Raw genomic sequence first — 20,140 nt, 5'->3', positions numbered from 1 at the left:
GGCCCCGCCACGTCCCCACTGGCCACGCCCTCCCGGGGGCCGCCTCCTCCGGAGCCGGCCCGGCCCGCGCTCACCTCCGCCCAAGTCCGGGAGAGCTGTCCGCGCGGCGGGCTGCCCCAGCGGCCTGGGGCGATCCCGGCTCCGGACCCCGCGCCTCCGCCGGGGCCGGAACGTGGCCGCGGGCGCCAGGAGACCCCTTCCGGGCGGCTCGAGTTACCACCCTCCTCCCTCCCCTCCCATAGCTCACCCGGCGGTCCGCGAAGCCGCCGCTGGATCCACGCGGGAGGGAAACTGAGGCCGGAGAGACCCGGACTTGCCAGAACCAGGGAGCCGCTCAGCGGCGGGCGACCTCGAACCCAGGGCCCCTCCGCAGGCGGTCCCCGGGCCTCGGACCTAGCCCACCGCCGGGAGAACTCGGGAGTACTTCTCTTCCCCTCTCCAGCCCCTCTCCCCGCCCGGCCCACTTTTCCCACTGAGCCAAGCCTGACGGCCTGGGCCCGGCGCCTCCTCTGGGCGGGCTCCTATCCAGTCTGCTAGGCCCCGCCGAGCTTCCTGGCAACCCCACCCGGCTCCCGAAGTGCCCGCATTTCTGTTCCTGGGGATTATCGATTTCTGCCTCCCCCACGCCCACTGGCCTGCAACCCACCCGCGGCCCCCAGGGGTCTGCCTGGAGTTGGTCCAAGGCTAGGCTTGTGGTGAAGGTTCCCTGAGTGCACAACCAAATGCAGGAGGCTGGGGGGGCCCGAAGGCCCTGGAAGCTAAGGAGGTCGGAATATCTGCCCATGAACTTGGTGGTTCCCAGCTCAGAGCTCTAGCCTTTGCAGTTCCTGCAGCCTAGAATGTTCTTCCTTCTTACCCCTACCCTTCGGCTCTAACTTCTCAGGGCTCCTTCACACCAATTAGGTCTCAAGTTAAATGTCCCCTCCCTGACCATGTGATGTCAAGTAGCCTAATTTCAAGTCTATCGCATCCCTGGGGTGTATTTTCATTACAGCACTAGCCACTACGGAAGCTTCCCTATGCCCATGCTTTTATTTCCTGTTTATTATCTGTCTCTCCCACTAACTTTTATTCAGTTAATAACAGAAACCATAACAAATGTGTTCGAAAGTAATAAGCAGCATGGAAAATACAGGGGGCCGCATGGAGCTTGGGAATTGCTAGGGCAGGGAGGTTGCAGTTTCACATAGAATGGGTCAGGGTAGGCCTCAGTGAGAAGGTGGCATTCGGGAAATACTGGTAGGAAGTAAGGGTGCCAGTCATGCTGAAATCTGGAGGAAGATCAGTCCAGGCAGAGGGAACAGGTAGTGCAGAGGCCCTGAGACCTGTTGTGTTTGGGGAAGTGCATGATGGACAGGGGGGCAGAGGCGCGAAGGAGGGCGACAGCCGCAGGAGATGCGGTCAGAATGTGTGGGGCTGGGCTTTGTAAATCTGTGAGTATCCAGACTGAGATGAACAGCTGTCACAGGGGCTTGAGCAAGGAGTGACCTGAGCCATGTTGTAAAGGAGTACTCCAGGGGTTCCCCGGGGGCTCAGGCAGTTAAGCATCTAACTCCTGATTTCAGCTCAGGTCATGATCTCACGGTTGGTGGGATGGAGCCCTGAGTCAGGCTCCATGCTCTCGGCGCCTGCTTGGGATTCTCTCTCCCTCTGTCTGTCCCTCTCTGCTCACGTGCACTTTGCCTCTTTCTTTCTCTCTCAAAATAAGTAAATAAACATTTTAAAAAAACACATACTTGATGAATGAAGGAGGGAAGGAATATGTAGAGTGCCTGGGCGGGTACAGTGGGTGGCTGGCAGTGTCAGGTAGCAGAGGAGAGCCTCCTGGCTGTGCAGACACAGTGCCCTGCGCCTATTCGTGACTACCGTCTTTGAGTGGCTTACTTTGGGCCATGCATCATGGCGTTTTCTCACTTCCTTTTTAAAAAACCAGATATTTACGCCATACTATTTATTAAGCGTCGACATTGCGTCTACCACGCCCGCCTTCAGGGACCCCTCAGAGGTGAAAGGACCACCCTCCCGGGGAGCCACGGTAGCCGGGTCACCCAGTCCACAGACCAGCTCCGCCGGTGGTGTCAGCCTGAAGTGGGCGCAGAGACGGAATCCGAGGGGGCGGGGCTCTGGGAGGTTCGGGGGACGGCTTATTGGGCCCGCAAGGGGCGGGACATGACACTGGTAGCGGGACTCTGATAGGCTCCGCCGGGAAGGCTTGCCGCCGCCAGGCTCCGCCCCTGTGGAACGCCGCAGGCAAATCAGGTTATAGCAGCAGCGGGGTTCCAGAGGCAGAAGCCAGTGGCGGTTCTGGACGCGGCTTCACGGTGAGTTCCGCGAGTGGGGCACTCTGAGGGAGGGTCCCCGCGCTAGGACTGCTGGGCTGCTGTCCTTGGGGGCCGGAAGGGCAACCCAGACCCGGTGGGAGTCCGAAGCCCGGTCCCAGCCCCACGCCTCCGTTCTTCCTGGGCGTCCCAGGCTGGGCGGAGAGCCGCCGGTGGGGGCTGGGGTTCCCAGCACTACAGAGGGGGTGGGGTCTGACGTCTAAGACACCTTGATTAGTATTTCTGAAGGAAGAACCCAGGCTCGGGGAAGTGATGGCTGGGGACCGGGGGTGGTGAGCAATGAGGGCGGCTTGGGGACCGGGGGTGGGATCCACGCTCAAGGTTGAGGGCGGCAGAGCTAGCGAGGCAGTAGTGGACTCCAGTGCTTACCTAACGTTTCTTAGCTTCCAGAATCCAACGTATAAAGCTGTTGAAAGGAGAGCAGATCTGGTCGGGTCCTGAGACTCTTGAGTCCAGAGCAATGTTGCTGAAAACAGGTACCTACGTGGGTGAGGGTGGTTTTGGAACGGCAGGTGGCCCACTGGGGTTAGGGGCTCCCTGGAGGAAGTTCCAGCCCTCTGGTGTCTGGGCCTCCTTCTTTGATGTGGGTCTGTGGGAGAGCTGTTCCTGTATCTTACTCTTGGAGCTGGGCCAGCAAGAAGGAGATGCTCCCCACCTAGGAATCAGTTCCCTTCCAAAGGGGCCTCTTCCTTTTTCATCCCCCTCCCTCAAAGTGCAGAGGTCCTGCTTTATGTGTTATCAACATGCCAGACACCAGTCCTGTAAAGTCGATACAGTAACTTCATCTTACAGATCAGGAAGAAGGCCTTGAGGGGGCAAGGGCTCACTCGGGTGAGCTGGCTAGCTGCAGGTCCAACCCCAGCTGATCTCATAAGCCCTTCTGAGGCCTCTCGGGGGTCTGGGGTGGAGAGCAGAGAGCCCTGGATGGGACTCAGGAGACCTGGAGTCTGGCCACAGTGCTCTGTCAGGTTCTGTGTACACGGAGTTGGGGAGGGGGGGAGGGCTAGACAGGGTGCAGAAAGAATACAACCTCAAGTGTTAGCTTTTTACTGATTCTGCTGTGGCCACAGCAGGTAGGGACTCAGGCCTCAAACACATTGCCACAGCCCTGGCACCATGAGCCCACTCACCCTAACTGCAGGAGCCGGCAGTTAGAATAAGAGCTAATTCTACCTCAAGCCCGGGAGTCTGGGTCCCCTAATGTGGAGTCCAGCGGCCTCTGCGGAACCCAACAGCATATGGGGGGTGGGATGAGGGCTGGGGCTGTGGGAGCCACTGACAGTCATCCTTCGGCCCCCTGCAGTGCTCCTGCTGGCCCTGGTGGCCCAGGTGCTGGTGCTAGAGAATGGGCTCCTGCGGAAGCCACCCATGGGCTGGCTGGCCTGGGAACGTTTCCGCTGCAACACTCACTGTGATGAGGACCCGAAGAACTGCATCAGGTGAGGGAGGTCCACACCACCTAACAAGCCTTGCCCAAGACCTCGCAGAGTGGGGGCAGGGAGAGGAGGGCAGGAAAAGAGCACCCCATGCCGGAGGGAATGCAAGCAGAGGTGACCTTTGAGATATTGACAGCCTTGTGACCTGCTTGGGGCCTCTGGGGGAACTGTCAGGGCTGTGGGGCAGGGGCAGCCCCCGAGGTCACTGACAGGAGATCATTGCTACAGCCAGCCTGGCTCTGTCTCGCAGCCTGGGGGCCAAACCACTCCTATCTTTCCACCCTGCGTATGATTCTCCTAGCCTGGATTCACACTCAGATCCTCTGCAAAGTCTGAAACGCTCTGAGGAAGAGGGTTGGGGTGGGGGGTGACTGAACTGCCCCATCCCTGCCTGTCACCAGCGAGCGACTCTTCATGGAGATGGCCGACCACTTGGCACAGGACGGATGGCGAGACCTGGGCTACACATACCTTAACATCGATGACTGCTGGATTGGTGGGCGTGATGCCAAAGGCCGCCTAATAGCCGACCCCAAGCGCTTCCCCAACGGCATTCCCTTCCTGGTTGACTATGTGAGCCCCACCCCAGCCCTGCCCTTTAGCCCGGGGGGTGGGGGGGTCCAGACCACGTGGTCTCCACAGACACCCCACCCCCTGCTTGGGGCTTATTTCCACAATCCCTGCTTGAGAAATCACATTCTGGTGGGGGAAACAGATAAACAGACAGCTAGTTTGGGCCCGCGGTGCTGAGTAAGGGCCAGGAAGGACATCTTATCCAGCCTGGGATTTCAGAAAGATTCACCAGAGGAGGCAGTTCTTGAGCTGCTATAGAGATGGCATTCGAGGCAGAGGGCATGACAGAAGCAAGGCCTAGAGGCCAGAAACTGCCCATGGGAGGCGTGTCTTGGAGTGAGAAGGACCATAGCTGGTAGAGGGCAGGCCAGCAAACAGACCCTTTCCTTCCTATAGTGGGGAGCCGATAGTTTTATAATGAGGCCTGGTCAGATGTGCCTGTGAGGTGGCTCCCTGAGGGTCCTGCCTAATCCCACTGTGTCCTCAACCCTCCGCAGGCTCACTCCCTGGGCCTGAAGCTGGGCATCTACGAGGACTTGGGCAACTTCACCTGTATGGGTTACCCAGGCATCACACTAGACGATGTGGTTCAGGACGCTCAAACCTTTGCCGAGTGGAAGGTGGACATGCTGAAGTTGGACGGCTGCTTTTCGACCCCTAAGGAACGGGCCGTGGGTGGGTCCTGGAGCTGGCCAGGGGCCATCAGGTAGACAGGGAGCGGTGGCCATGGAAAGCTCACCGGTGCCCACCTGGCCGAGCTTGTCTGTCTGTATGGCCCCCAAGGGGTAGTATTTCCCAATTCCCTGCATCCAGAGGCTGGGAGGATTCTTGCCTCCCAGGCTTCCTAGAGATGGGTTGGCACCATGCCCATCCAGGACGTGTTTGCAGCTCTGGCTGCAGGGGAAGGCACTTCCTCTTTTGAGCCTTAGTTCCGTCACATTTGCTGGGAGGTTTGGGCTGAGGCCCCAGATTTCATCCTGTGTCTCCTCAGGCCTAAAATGTAGGTGTTGGGTTTCTCCAGGGTACCCCAAGATGGCAGCCGCCCTGAATGCCACAGGCCACCCCATTGCCTTCTCTTGCAGTTGGCCGGCCTATGAAGGGGGCCTTCCCCCAAAGGTAAGCCTTTCTGTGCGCCCATCTGGCAATGCTCCCCACACCCAGGCCTCCTCCCTTCCTGTGCAGTCAGGGCTGCTCTCGTCATAGTTGCCCGTGTGCTGATTCATAGGTCTAGGAGAGGGTTCTGAGTCCCCCAGAGGGGGCCTCAGCCAGCCCTGGGTCGAGAAAAGAGGAGACACTTGTCAGGTGGGCCAAAGGGATGGGCGTCCAAGGCATGGAACCACATGTCACGTGCTGACACACGTCACCCAGCCAGTGGTCAGAATCCTGATTGTACTGAATGGGCGAGGACATCCAGAAGGCTGGTGAGGCCATGCCAGTGGGGCTGAGCCTCTGAAAAGCATTGTGGGCGCATCCCCAGGGGCCCTTCAGCCTGGGCCCAGCCCCTGGGCTTGGCCCTAGCGGGCATGAGAGGGCAGGGTAGGCTTCCCGCACCAGCACTGGTGGAGAGGAGGCCTGGGAAGCCCCAGGGCAGGGCCCCTTCCTCATTGTGATCTAGCTCAGGGCCTGTTCTCTTACCCCGCTCCCCACCCTGTGTGTCCCCTGCTGAGGCGCCCCGGCCCCTGAGCGGGCTTCTAGGCAGCGGGGCATGACTCTGCTGCCGGCCTCTGCCTTCCTCCGACATCCAGGTGAACTACAGTCTGCTGGCAGAAATCTGCAACCTCTGGCGCAACTATGATGACATCCAGGACTCCTGGAGCAGCGTGCTGTCCATCCTGGACTGGTTTGCGGAGCACCAGGACATACTGCAGCCGGCGGCAGGCCCTGGGCACTGGAACGACCCAGACATGGTACTGGCATGGAGGGGGATGGCCCAAGGCCTGCCGGCCACGACAGACCTGCTCCCCAGTGCCCTGTGCTGTCTTCCTGGATGATCGCTGCCAGGTTCTAGATCAGTGTCTCTGAAATATGTCCTTGAACCAGCTGCACTGGACTCACCCTGGGAGCTTGTTTACATGTCTGTTCCCAGGGGCCCACCTCCACCTTTTGGATCAGGATGTTCCAATAGGGCTTGGGAATGCCCATTGTTAAGTTTTCCCAGGCAGTTCTGATGTTTCTTGAAACCTGAGAACTCGGTCCGTGGCGACTCTTGTGTGACACTATTCCTTGGGAGGGTGAAGATCATGAAGAGTCCACACGCTCCGGCCATTCCTCCCCTAGACTGTCCTTGCCAGGCCTGCTTCTGACCCTCTTTCAGTGCCCTGCGCCCTGTTCCCCTCCCAGAGCCTCTGCAGGCAGAGTCGGGCCCTCACAGCCACCTCACTCAGAGCCCCGGCTTCAGTGTTTCTGCACTTATCTTATGACTTGCTAGCTATGTCTTCATTTAGTGAACAAGTATTTACTACCGGTGATTATGATAATTACAGACACCAGGCCAGATAGACACCTGGAGAAACAGAAATTGGCCTGCTTTCGAGTTCTGGTTCCCACTCTGCCACTTCTCCTTGGGAAAGTGACTTAATTTTTTCTGTGCCTTCAGTTTTGTTAATTGGAAAATGAGAAAAGTAGCTGCCTTATATGGGGTTGTTCTGGGTATTAAAATGGCCCTTTAACGTGCTTGGCACAGGTTGGCACATACAGTATGTATGTAACCATGATGCATTAGCAATAACTGTGTCCAGTCTGTGGACTGGTTGTCCTGGGGTCAGGAAGTGTCCCTCTGGGTCTTGTCACCTGTGGTTAGGGCAGGTGGGTGGCTAGTGGCAGGAGCAGGGACTCTGTCCAGGTCTGGTGCCTACCATTGCCACTCTGACTGTATTTCTTGACTTTAGTGCCAACGTATAGACGTTTTTGGCAACAGGACCCCATTGGAGCCTCTGAACAACGTGTGCCATGGCCAGAGCATATCATCACCGCCCCGTATTCTTGGTGAAATAAAAAGCTGACGCTCAGAGGGAGAGTGACTTGCTCACCCCAGGGCCACAGTCTGGGGGAACGGTGTACACAGAACCAGGCCCTACACTGCCCTCCATCTCCATCTCTTGCCCTGGCTACATGTCTAGGGTTTGTCCCCATGCCCGCTTTCCTAGAGAGGGCAGAGCTGACCGATTTTCTCCTGTGCCCCCAGCTGCTCATAGGGAACTTTGGCCTCAGTTTTGAGCAAGCCCGGGCCCAGATGGCCCTATGGACAGTGCTGGCCGCCCCCCTCTTCATGTCTACGGACCTGCGTACCATTTCTGCCCAGAACGTGGACATTCTGCAGAATCCACTCATGATCAAAATCAACCAGGATCCCTTGGGCATCCAGGGACGCAGGATTCTCAAGGTACTGGGGTGTGGGGGGAGGAAAGGGGAGGCTGAGGGACTGGGGCCCCCTGAGAACAAGTTGCAGGCCTGGAGGTCACGGAGGGCTGGGCCTCTGGAATCTGCTCAGCCCGCCTTTCTGGTTGCATTCAGTCTATGATCCTACTGGGAGCTGCTCCAGCTGTCCCCCCATTTGCCTGGGTGAGAACAAGGCCAGAGGACAGCTCGTGGGGTCTGGGGAAGGGAGACATTACCACACAGGTGCACACGGGAACCATGGGGCCCCTAGGTTTGGAGGTATAAGACTTCTGCACATGTCTGTGATGTCTGGCAAAGAACTAGGGATTCCTTCCAGGGCTTCGAAGTTGTTGGAGCAAAGGGATGCAACCACTACTAGTACTAGACTAGCATTTACTATTTATTGAGCACCTACTATGTGCTGGGCATTCTGGGTCCCTTTTCTGAAAAGGTAAATTTTCCTTACCTGTTTAACAAACAAGCAAACTGAGACTCGAAGAGTCTAAATAAGCCAAGGCCACACAGTTGGAGAATGGTACAACAGAACTGACTCCAACAGTATAGCCTCCAAGCCTGTGCTCTTTGCATAGATCCTTACCTCTCTAGTTAAAAGAAATCCATGCAACTATAGAAGGCACATATAGAACTGGTGATCCCCAGAGGAGGGAACGAATCCCTGCTGGTGTTGCTGATGGTGGAACCAGGCCCAAGGACCAGAGGGGGTCTCACCCTCCTGGCTGCTCAGGGCAGAGTTCCTCATTCTTATGGACAGTCACCCCCTCTCCGTACCCGCAGCTGCCCACGTCTATCCCTCTCATTATCCTATGAACTGAGACAGGACCTCATGCAGCACTTGTGTCTGTGTTCTGCCGTGGGGCCTGGCACAGACTAAGTGTCAGGGAGCATCTGAGTCGGAAGAATAAGTTGGGGTGCTCGAGGGCTGGGGTATCCTCCCAAACTTCTGCATGACATGGAACTGTGGATTAGGGGGACCCAAAACTCAAAGGAGCGCCAGGGAGGAGATTCAGGGCCGGACTGAGCAGGGAGCCCAGCCAGTAGCCACCTTCCGTCCCCAGGAGACATCCTACATTGAAGTGTACCTGCGGCCCCTGGCCAACGAGGCCAGCGCCTTGGTCTTCTTCAGCCGCCGGACGGATATGCCTTATCACTACCACTCCTCCCTCGCCCGTCTCAACTTTAGCAGCTCCAACACCTATGAGGTGAGTACCCTACTCCCTGCGGGGCTTCGGGCTTCCCCGGGTGGGTGTTGCTGGGGGTGGTCCTCTGGCAGAAGTGCAAGGGGTAGCTGCAGGCATTGGGGGCTGTGGCTGGTACCATTCTGGGCTCCCGCTTCTCTAGGGCATACTGGGGGCCCGCCACAGACAGGCCAGAGTCCCGGCTTCCACACCCGCTGAGGGGGTCTCTGTGCGGCCATTCTTACTGGCGGCGTCTCTTTCCACTACAGGCCCAGGACGTCTACACGGGTGACATCATCAGTGGCCTCCACTCTAAAACCAACTTCACGGTGGTCATCAACCCTTCAGGGGTAGTGATGTGGTACCTGTATCCCATCAGGAAGCTGGGGATGTCCCAGCAATGAGGAGCTGAGACGTGACAGGCTGTGGCGGCATCGCTGAGCCCAGACCATGGGGCCTCCACATGCCGAGGGCTAGTAGGCAGGGTTCTCTGATACCCAGGCCCACTCGGTGACCTGGCCCCATCAGACCCAAAGTGCCATCTCAGGGCCAGGTTCCACACCCTGCCCAAGTGTGAACCTTCTTGGAAACTTGTCTTGGGGTGATTTCCTGTGGCCTTCATGGTTTCTACCTTGTCTGCATGGCCCCACAGATGTTACTGAGCAACTCTGCCAGCCTCCTGAGCCCCCAAGAGCAGGGGCACTGATACCCTCTGATCGTCTTTTTGTTGACAGTGAAATCAGGATTTGGAATTTTTCGTATGACTACGACTAGAGATCTGACCTCTTGTCAGGAACTCCCACGAATTGTGTGATTGGTCTGCCTGCCTGGATAAGGCCTCGCAAGGCTAACGCCACCTAGGTTCCCTTGGTTCCCTCAGGTTACCAATAAAGCTGTTCTTTAACCGGGTAGTTGCACTATGGACCTGGGGTCATGGGTGCCTTCAGTTAGGGACTCTGGGTGGCAGTGCACAGCGTGCTGGTTTCACATCTCACCTCACATGGAAGAAGTGCATCATTTTCGGGCTCCTCACTTTCCTAAGTGACCTGCAGATTATACGTCCTAGACATGCCAGGCTTGCCTCTCACCAGGGAGCCACCCTGCTCTGCCCCAACTCGGTGGTGGTGACAACACAGGGACGCACAGGCCCTTTGTCTCACGTACGCCTTCCCCACCCCCTTCAGACTCACTCCTCAGCCCTTCTTCTGCACAAAGGCCTTGATCTGCTAAGGATTTTGCATTGTTGTCTTCTGCACCTTTCAGCTCATGTCCCCTTTTCTTTTCTTTTTTTTTTTTTTAATGTATTTATTTCTGAGAGAGAGAGAGAGAGAGAGTTAGCAGGGGAGGGTCAGAGAGAGAGGGAGACACAGACTCCGAAGCAGGCTCCAGGCTCTGAGCTGGCAGTCAGCACAGAGCCCGATGCAGGGCTCGAACCCACGAACTGCAAGATCATGACCTGAGCCGAAGTCGGATGCTCAACGGCCTGAGCCACCCAGGCTCCCCTCATGTCCCCTCTTCTGGTAGGGTTTCATTCAGTGCCACTCTGGGGCTGGGTGCCAGTGAGCGGGCCAGCTAGCCTCTCTCCAACAGGGCTGCTGCAGCTGGTCCTCGGCCTGACAGCACCCGCACCCCTCCTTTTGTTTCTCTTCTCCTAACCTGGCTTCAGGAAGAGGTTCACATCCCCCCCTCCCCGACACCCGTTTCTAAACACAAATCTAGGGGATTTTGTGTCTTTTTTTTTTTTTTAAGTTTTTAAAATTTATTTTTTTTTTTAAATGTTTTTTATTTATTTCTAGGAGAGAGAGAGAGAGAGACAGCGTGGGCAGGGGAGGGGCAGAGAGAGAGGGAGTCACAGACTCTGAAACAGGGTCCAGGCTCTGAGCCGGCAGTCAGCACAGAGCCCGACGCGGGGCTCGAACCCACGAACCGCGAGATCATGACCTAAGCGAAAGTCAGACGCTAAACCGACTAAGCCACCCAGACGCCCCTTTAAAATTTATTTTGAAAGAGAGCATGAGCACGGGAGGGGCAGAGAGAGAATCCCAAGCAGGCTCCGTGCCGTCAGCACAGAGCCCAGTGCGCGGCTCAAACTCACGAACCGCGTGATCATGACCTAAACCGAAACCAAGAGTTGGACGCTTAACTGACTGAGCCACCTGGGTGCTCCTCTTTGGATCTTAAAATATATTTCCTGCTCCTCCCCCTCAGGAAAATACACGAATGTCAGGTTCCTGGCTGCCTGCCTTTGTTGCTGTTTCCCAGGCCCCATTCCTCTAGCTAAGGCCACCGGGTACCTGTGGTCCCTGGTGGCTCTTGTCCCCATTTGGAAAGCTGGCAGCAGGGCGGCTGGGTAGGTTCCCTTGGGCTGTGGATGTGGGAGCAGCCAGTGCTCCAGGCCTTCACTGTCTTGCCCCGCGGAACTCTTCTGGGTGGATCTCCCACATTCCCTCCCTCAGGGTTGGAGATCCTTGTGAGGAGAACAAAGGGAAGAATAATGTAGTTTAAGTGAAAAATCCTTGCCGCCTGCAGCCCGTTGAGAGATACCTGAGACATGCAGTATGGGACCTTCCTCAAGGAGCCCATGGCTGCCTTAATTCCTCAATGTTTATATTTCATTAAAAACCAAAAGTAACCTTATCTTGACAACAGCTAAATCTTCGAGGTCCTATAAGACCCTGCTTTCACCATACAGAAATTCCATAGAAACCTGGCTTATCTCAACCTCCCCTGCCTCTACAAACCTAAAATATATAATCAGTCACCCTTCACACTTGCAGGTGCAGCTCTTTCTGCCCATGGGTCCTGTCACCTTTAATAAAATCACCTATAATAAAAATCACCTTTTTGCACCAAAATGTCTCAAGAATTCTTTCTTAGCTATTTGTTCTAGAACCCTACTTCAAATTTCATCACTGGTATTTAGGCTATGGTATAGTGAACTTACAAGTACATATTGTACGGGGTCATTTCAGATTCCTGGGTCTTCACTGATGGAGACTGGAGTCATCAGAGAGCATTCCCTTTCCCCAGATGATGTCTTAAGGCCGTGGGTAACTTAGAAGGTCACAAACCTACCACATCCCGGGCTTCTGCCCCTGGAGGCCTGTCACCCCATGCACAGCTCCAGATTTGGGTCTTGATCATAGTGCCATTTTAGCCAAATGGAATGGCCTCAGGTGGGTACACTTCTTTGGCCAGTCCCAGGAAAGAAGTCTTTCCCACCACTCTGAGATGTGGCAGGCAAGAGCGGTTGAGACCATGGACTTGGGAGTTAGGATTAAGGAGCAGCCTTCCAGACTGAGACACAGTTACATGTCTTCAGTTGTGGTATAACTTGTGCTTTTATCCTAGGGGTGCCTGATTGATTCTATCTTTTTAGCCTTCATGCTGTCAGTGTCTCCGCCTACCTATCTTCCGGGTGTTGTTTTCTTCCCTTCTAACCACAGCTAGTTAGGGACTCAATTAATTTTTCCCAGTTCAAGGTAGCCCTGTTTGGACCCAAGGGTCCACCTCATCTTTTAAGAATGATTATAGAAGTTTTCAAACACAAAAATAAAATGGCTCAGTGAACCTCCATGTACCCATTATTCAGTTCTTAGAACCATCAATATGTGCCATTATTTTGTATCTCTCTTCCCACACATACTTGTTCCTTGTGAGCTGGAGTATTTGAAAGGAAACCAAAGAAAACTGTAAATACCACTATGTAACAGTGACCTTAATATATGTGACCTTAATACGATTTTCCTGTCCAAAAAAATTAAGTTTTTAATAATCTAATAACCATTCTGTGTTCAGTTTTTGCCAACTGTCTCAAAAATACCTTTCTATAGTGTTTTGCATCAAAATCCAAGCACGAAGTCAAGAAAAACGGTCCAGTAATAACCACCACATGTTTGTTCCCTCCATAAAAGCAATGAAAACCTTGCCACATATTATCAGAATCAACTTTCACAGGACTCTAGAAATTAACCAAAAGCCTGTAGCAGCCCAGAGAGCATTCAGCTAAGAAAGATAGTTGAATCTTGGTAAGAACAGCAAGCTTTGTAATGTCTTAATTTACCCTAGTACTAGATTTTAAATCAGCTATAAAGGAAACCGTGTATAAAGAACTAGAGAGGGACACCTGGATGGCTCAGTTGGTTCTGCATCGAACTCTTGGTTTCAGCTCAGGTCATGATCCCAGGGTCGTGGGATCAAGACCCACGTCAGGCTCAGTGTTGAGCATGGAGCCTGCTTGAGATTCTCTCTCCCTTCCTCAGCCTCTCTCCCCTGCTCATGCTCTCTCTCTAAAAAACAAACAAACAAGCAACCTAAAGGAAATAATAAGAATGATGTCTCACTAAATGGAGAATATCAGTAAAGAAATTGAAATTGCAGGGGCGCCTGGGTGGCTCAGTCGGTTAAGTGTCCAACTTCGGCTCAGGTCATGATCTCACAGTTTGTGGGTTTGAGCCCTGCGTCGGGCTCTGTGCCGACAGCTAGCTCAGAGCCTGGAGCCTGTTTCAGATTCTGTACCTCCCTCTCTCTCTGACCCTCCTCTGCTCTTGCTGTCTTTATCTCTCTCTCTCCCTCTCTCTCTCTCAGAAATAAATAAAACATTAAAAAAAATTTTTTTTAAAGAAATTGAAATTACAGAAAGGAACCAAACACAAGTTGAAAAGTATAACAGATTGAAAAAAAAATTAACTAGAGGGCACAACAGCAGACCTGCCCAGGCAGAAAAAAATCAGCGAACTCCAAGTTAGGGCCGTTGAAATTAGTCTGTCTGAGGAACAGAAAAAAGAAGAAAAATGAACAGAGGCTCAGAGACCTATGAGACACCATGAGGCATACCAACATACACAGAAGAGAGAAAGGACTGAAAAATACTGGCTAAAAGGTTCCCATATTTGATGACAACAATTAAGCTACATGTTAAAGAAATTCAATGAGTTTATCCTCCAAATAAGATAAACTCAAATGGATGCATACCTAGACACAGCAGAACCAAACCCTGAAAAGACAAAGGCAGAATTCTAAAAGAAGCAAGACAGAGGCAAATTATCACACACTAGAGAAAATACTTGACATGCATGAAAATCAACATAAAATGTACCCAAAACACTAAAATACAACATACCAAAACTTATGGGGTGAAAGTACTGATCAGAGGGAAATTTATAGCTATAATTTGCCTACATGGAAGAGAGAAAAGACAACTCATGCAATGGGAGAAAATATGTGCAGTTTACATATCTGATGAGGGACTTATATTTAAAATATATGAAGAATGCTTACAACTCAATAATAAAAAGACAACCCAATTGAAAAATGGGCAAAGGATCTAAACAGACATTTTTCCAAGAAAGATATGCAAATGGCCAGTGCTCAAGATCACTAACCAGTAAGGAAATGCAAATAATAAACACAAGATACCACTTCACACCTAGAAAGGTGGATAGAATAAAAAAGTCACAGTTGTTGACAAGGATGTGGGGAAATTAGAACCCTCATACATGCAACTGGTAGAAATGTAAAACTGGTACAGCTACTGTGGAAAATAATCCGGCAATCCCTCAAATGATTAAATACAGAGTTACTATATCACCAGAAATTCCACATCTAGGTATATATCCAAAAGAAATGAAAGCATATGTCCCACAAAACCTTGCACACAGATGTTTACAGCAACATTATTCATGGCGGCCAAAAGGTGGAAACAACCCAAATGTCCATCAACTGGTGAATGAATAAAGAAAATATGGTTAACCGGGGCGCCTGGGTGGCTTAGTCAGTTAAGCGTCCGACTTTCACTTAGGTCATGATCTCGCGGTTCGTGGGTTCGAGCCCCGCGTCGGGCTCTGTGTTGACTGCCAGCTCAGAGCCTGGAGCCTGTTTCAGAGTCTGTGACTCCCTCTCTCTCTGACCCTCCCCTGCTCACGCTGTCTCTCTCTCTCCTAGAAATAAATAAAACATTTAAAAAAAATTACTTTAAAAAAAAAGAAAAGAAAATATGGTTAACCATACAATGTAATATTATTCAGCCACAAATGGAGTAAAGTACTAACACGTGCTACAACAAGAATGAACCTTGAAAACTATGCTAAGGGAAAGAAGCTGGTTGCAAAAGTCCACATACTATATGATTCCATTCCTTTGAGGGTCCAGAATATGGAAATCTGTAAGACAGAGAGTAGATCAGTGGTTGCTTAGTGATGAGTGGGGAGAACGGAGGGATAAGGGATAACAGCTAAAAGGTACAAGGTTTCTTTTGGAGGTGATTAAAATGTTCTCTCTCTCTCTCTCTTTTAGGTTGAGAAAGAGAGAGCACAAGCTGGGAAGAAGAGCAAAGGAAAGAGAAAGAATCTTAAGCAGGATCTATGCTCAGCATGGAGCGAGACAAGGGCTGATCCCATGACCCTGGGATCATGACCTGAGCTGAAATCAAGAGTCAGATGTTCAATCAACTGAGCCACCCAGGTGCCCCTGAAAATGTTCTTGGATTGACTGGAGCCATCAATGGTTGTACATATCAGTGAATACACTAAAACCCATTGAATTGCATATATTAATGAATGAATTATAGTATATGAATTATATCTCAATGAGGCTGTTTAAAAAACTCACACCAGGGGTGCCTGGCTGGCTCAGTGAGTAGAGCATGTGACTCTTGATCTCTTGCAAGTTTGAACCCCATGTTGGCTGTAGAGACTACTTTAAAGTCTTTAAAACAATGACAACAACAACAACAAAACTCACACCCGTGTCCATTTGCAGTATTATACACAGTAGCAAAGACATGTAACCTAAAACTCCACTAATGGATGGATGAATGGATAAAGTAAATTAGGTACATACACACACATTATTCAGTCTTAAAAAAGAAGGAAGTTCTGTCGCATGCTACAACACGAATGAACCTTGAGGACATGTTAAGTGAAATAAGCCACACACAAAAAGACAGATACTGTATGATTTCACTTGTATGAAGTATCTAAAGAAGTGAATTTTGTAGAAACAAAGTAGAATGGTAGTTGCCAGGAGCTTGGGGGAAAAGGAATATGGAGCTGTTCAGTGGGTACAGAGTTTCAGTTTTGTATGAGAAAATCCTAGAGATCCTCTACTCAACAAAGTGAATATAGTTAACACTACTGAAGTGTACAATTAACAATGGTTAAGATAAGCTTTATGTTCTGTTCTTACTACAATTTAAAAAAAAAAGAGATATATCCCTGAGACTTAACCAGAAACACCCAGCATTTGGGGGAGGGTGGCTGTTGAGAGGCTCAGGTCAGTAGGGTCCAGCACGGCCGGGAAGTAGTACATGGGCCTGTGAAGAATATCCCCAGTCTGGATCACAAACAGGACAGCAGCATCCCCAGGAATGCAACAGTGAACACAGAGAAGAGGGGCATCCAGTCCAGACGTGTACATCTTCCAGCCTTCGGATGCCCAGGAGGAGGAATGAAGAAGGAATGGGACTGGGTGTCATTAGGAATGGATATCCTCCTGCCATTTTTGGAGCTTGTGCATATCAGTGATATGCATTGTGATATTCCTTTTTCCCCATTCAATGTTATCCACACTTTTCTGCCATCCTTACCTCAATATCAGATGGCTCCAGGAATGGAGCCAGCCTCGCTCTTCCCCGTATCATTTCCCTCCATAAAAGAATGAACAAGGAGAAGGGAGAAGAACACAATCTGTCACATGGATATTCAAGGTAAAGAGTAAGAATTTTTAAAGTGGGGTAGCTAAATAAGCTATCCCTCATGTACCACCACCACACCCTACTCAAAAACAACAATTTGGCATCCAACCACAGACAGAAGTGCCTGGTGGGACATATGGGATTCAGCACCACATACCAAAGAGCCTGGGAGGGAAGGGTCTTGACCACCAATGTATCTATTGGTAATAGATGTACAGATCTCAGTTCCAGCTTGAACCTGCAGTGTCCTGTGAACTGGCTCCAGCCCCACGTAGCCACAGCCTGGGAGACCCCTGGAAAACACTGTTTTAGACAATCACCCACAGACAAGAGAGTCTTTGTGAAAGTTCATGTTTCCAGTAGAGAAGTTCTAGCACAACACTGGAGAAAGAAAATAAGAATCTGGACTCACTGGAAAGGGAAAGAGGAACAATTTGACTTAACACATGTCACCTATGCCCCAAGGCTGTACAGCTCATGCCACGTGAGACGTTCTTGGACCTTGATTTCCTCCACAGGGGGAAATTCGAGCATGTGAGGGAGTAAATGGTTTCTCCAACTATGCTGCATGTTGCCAAATGGGCCCACTTCTCACTCACTCCAACCAAAGCACTGAGTCATAAGCTGCATGACTTGGGGTGGGGAAAGGCTGGGAGGGTGACAAATAAGACTCTTCAGGGGTCATTAAAGGGATGTGGATCCTACTGTGTTTCAGACTCCAACAAGAAGCCTTCCCACAAGCTGCTGGGGAAACCTTGCCTGCAAGTCCCCCCAAATGACCGACAGGTACCCATGGTGATCCATGCACCTCACCCCATACACCTTCACCTTACAGCCAGCTCTTTGTGCACACTGCTGATGGTGGCAAGAGTGAGCTTTGGCAAAAGGCTAGTGAGCACACACAGAAAGCCAGATCAGGGATCAGTCTGCAGATCAGGGAAAGACCACAAACTTGAGCTTTAAACCTGCCCTTGGGAAAACAAGACAAGCTGTCAGCACTCTTTCTTTTTTCTTTTTCTTTTTTTTATTGTTAATCATTTAATTCNTCCTTCTCTGCCTGACTTATTTCGCTCAGCATAACATCCTCAAGGTGTTACACATGGTTGCTACACATGGCCAGATTTCATTCTTTCTCATTGCCATATAGTATTCCATCGTATAGATAAACCACATCTTCTTGATCCATTCATCTGTTGATGGACACTTAGGCTCTTTCCATGTTTTGGCTATTGTTGAGAGTGCTGCTATGAACATTGGGGTACATGTGCTCCTATGCATCAGCATTCCTATATCCCTTGGGTAAATTCCTAGCAGTGCTATTGCTGGGTCATAGGGGAGTTCTATTGCTAATTTTTTGAGGAACCCCCACACTGTTTTCCAGAGGGGCTGTCAGCACTCTTTCTGGCACAGTATCAAGAGAAAGCAAACACGCTTAAGAATTCTGCCACAAGTGGGAACAAGAAGTGTGGAGGAGGTGTATCCATAGAAAGTCTGAGAAAGAAAGCCTCAGGCTCCTCAGCAGAACTGATAGGGATTTCTCCACTGAAGTCAATTAGTAAGAGCTGAAGGAGGTGGCTGATACTGCAGTGGGAAGACAGCAAAGCAAGCCTTCAAGGAACATGTAGAATCAAAGAAACACGACATCCCCACAGGATCACAATCATCTTCCAGTAACCAATCCCAAAGACATGGAGAGCTGCATTTTACCTGACAAAGAATTCAAAATAGCTGCTTTAAGGAAGCTCAATGAGCTACAGGAAAACACAGAAAGACAACTCAATGAAATCAGGAAAACAATACATAATAAATTGAGAAGTTTAATAAATAGATAGAAATCATATCAAGAAAGAACCAAACAAATTTTAGAGCTGAAAAACACAACGAATGAGGTGAAAAATGCTGCAGAGGACATCAGCTGCAGAATGAATCAATCAGGAGAAAGAATCTGTGAATTAGAACAAAGGAACTTTTATATTACCCGGAGAATAACAAAGGAAAAAGAAGGAAAGAGTGAAGAAAGCCTATATGATATATAGGATGACATCAAAAGAAGCAATCTGCAGATTATTAGAGCCCCAGAGGAGAAGGGGGGGTGGGGGAGGGAGAAAGCTTATTTAAAGAAATAATGGTCTAACTCACTCGAATTTAAATTTAAAAAAATAATAATAATGGCTGAGAATTCCCAAGGCCCCAACTTCAATAGATCTTCTCCAAGATACATTAGGATAAAAGTGTCAAAAATCGGGGCGCCTGGGTGGCTTAGTCGGTTAAGCATCCGACTTTCGCTTAGGTCATGATCTCGCGGTTCGTGGGTTCAAGCCCCGCGTCGGGCTCCGTGCTGACTGCCAGCTCAGAGCCTGGAGCCTGTTTCAGTCTGTGACTCCCTCTCTCTCTGACCCTCCCCTGCTCACGCTGTCTCTTTCTCTCTCTACTAGAAATAAATAAAAATATTAAAAAAAAAAAGTGTCAAAAATCAAAGACAAAGAATCTTAAAAGCAACAAGAGACAAGGAAGAAGTCAAACTTTCACTTTTTGCGGACAACATGATACTCTACGTGGAAAATCCATAAAATGTGTCAACTTAACCAAAGGGGTAAAAGATCTGTATGCTGAAAACTATAGAATCCTTATGAAAGAAATTGAAGAAGACACAAAGAAATGGAAAAACATTCCATGTTCATGGATGGAAAATGAATATTGTTAAAATGTTGATAGTACCCAAAGCAGTCTACACGTTCAGTGCAATCCCTATCAAAATAACACCAGCGCTAGAAAAAACAATTCTAAAATTTGTATGGATCCAGAAAAGACCCCAAACAGCCAAAGTAATGTTGAAAAAGAAAACCAAAACTGGAGGCATCACAATTCCGGACTTCAAGCTATATCACAAAGCTGTAATCATTTTTTAAAATTTTTAAATGTTTTATTTATTTCTGAGAAAGAGAGAGAGAGACAGCATGAGCAGGGGAGGGTCAAAGAGAGAGAGAGATACAGAATCTGAAGCAGGCTCCAGGCTCTAAGCTAGCTGTCAGCACAGAGCCCAACGTGGGGCTCGAACCCACAAACCGTGAGATCATGACCTGAACTGAAGTCAGTCACGAAATCAACTGAACCACCCAGGTGCCCCGAAAGCTGTAACCATTAAGACAGTATGGCACTGACACAAAATCAGACACATAGATCAGTGGAACAGAATAGAGAACCCAGAAATCGACCCACAAATGTACAGCCAACTAATCTTCAACAAAGCAGGAAAGAATATCCAATGGAAAAAAGACAGACTCTTCAGCAAATGGTGTTGGGAAAACCAGACAGTGACATGCCAAAGAATGAAACTGGACCACTCTCTTACACCATATGCAAAAATAAACTCAAATAGATGAAAAAACTAAATTTAAGACAGGAAACCATAAAAATCCTAGAGAAGAAAATAGGCAACAACCTCTTTGACTTTGGCCACAGCAACTTCTTAGCATGTTTCTGGAAGCAAGGGAAACAAAAGCAAAAATGAACTATTAGGACCTC

General features: G+C 50.4%; 2 protein-coding genes across 3 annotated transcripts in view; one reads left to right on the top strand and one right to left on the bottom strand.

Annotated features, from left to right (window-relative positions):
* Positions 1–410, bottom strand: part of PHETA2 (PH domain containing endocytic trafficking adaptor 2) — a 3,771-nt gene extending 3,361 nt beyond the window's left edge. The window contains exon 1 of the mRNA XM_077757969.1: positions 248–410. The gene's annotated coding sequence lies outside the window, so the exon portion shown is untranslated. The remainder of the gene's footprint in view (positions 1–247) is intronic.
* Positions 411–2,241: 1,831 nt separating this feature from the next.
* NAGA (alpha-N-acetylgalactosaminidase) lies at positions 2,242–9,826 on the top strand. 2 transcript variants are annotated; one of them, XM_077757967.1, is made up of 10 exons: positions 2,242–2,321; positions 2,723–2,815; positions 3,643–3,778; positions 4,177–4,348; positions 4,846–5,023; positions 5,370–5,464; positions 6,094–6,255; positions 7,533–7,730; positions 8,803–8,946; positions 9,192–9,826. In XM_077757967.1, exons 2-10 carry the CDS (start codon positions 2,800–2,802, stop codon positions 9,324–9,326), a joined length of 1,236 nt encoding a protein of 411 aa, XP_077614093.1. In that variant the 5' UTR covers positions 2,242–2,321; positions 2,723–2,799; the 3' UTR covers positions 9,327–9,826. The 2 variants fall into 2 exon arrangements, with proteins under 2 accessions (XP_077614093.1, XP_077614094.1); XM_077757968.1 differs by having other exon boundaries at positions 2,303–2,321; positions 2,730–2,815.
* Positions 9,827–20,140: the final 10,314 nt, after the last annotated feature.

The sequence above is a fragment of the Crocuta crocuta genome, unplaced genomic scaffold (assembly GCF_008692635.1).
Source record: "Crocuta crocuta isolate KB4526 unplaced genomic scaffold, BGI_CrCroc_1.0 scaffold143, whole genome shotgun sequence".
Taxonomy (NCBI): Eukaryota; Metazoa; Chordata; class Mammalia; order Carnivora; family Hyaenidae; genus Crocuta; species Crocuta crocuta.
This window is presented reverse-complemented; position numbering and strand designations above follow the sequence as displayed.

What these genes read in the sequence shown, in the direction of transcription:
- NAGA (XM_077757967.1), top strand. An exon ending in CCCTAAGGAACGGGCCGTGG is followed by an intron (nt 5,024 to 5,369) that starts GTGGGTCCTGGA and finishes GGGTTTCTCCAG; the next exon opens with GGTACCCCAAGATGGCAGCC. An exon ending in AGGGACGCAGGATTCTCAAG is followed by an intron (nt 7,731 to 8,802) that starts GTACTGGGGTGT and finishes TTCCGTCCCCAG; the next exon opens with GAGACATCCTACATTGAAGT.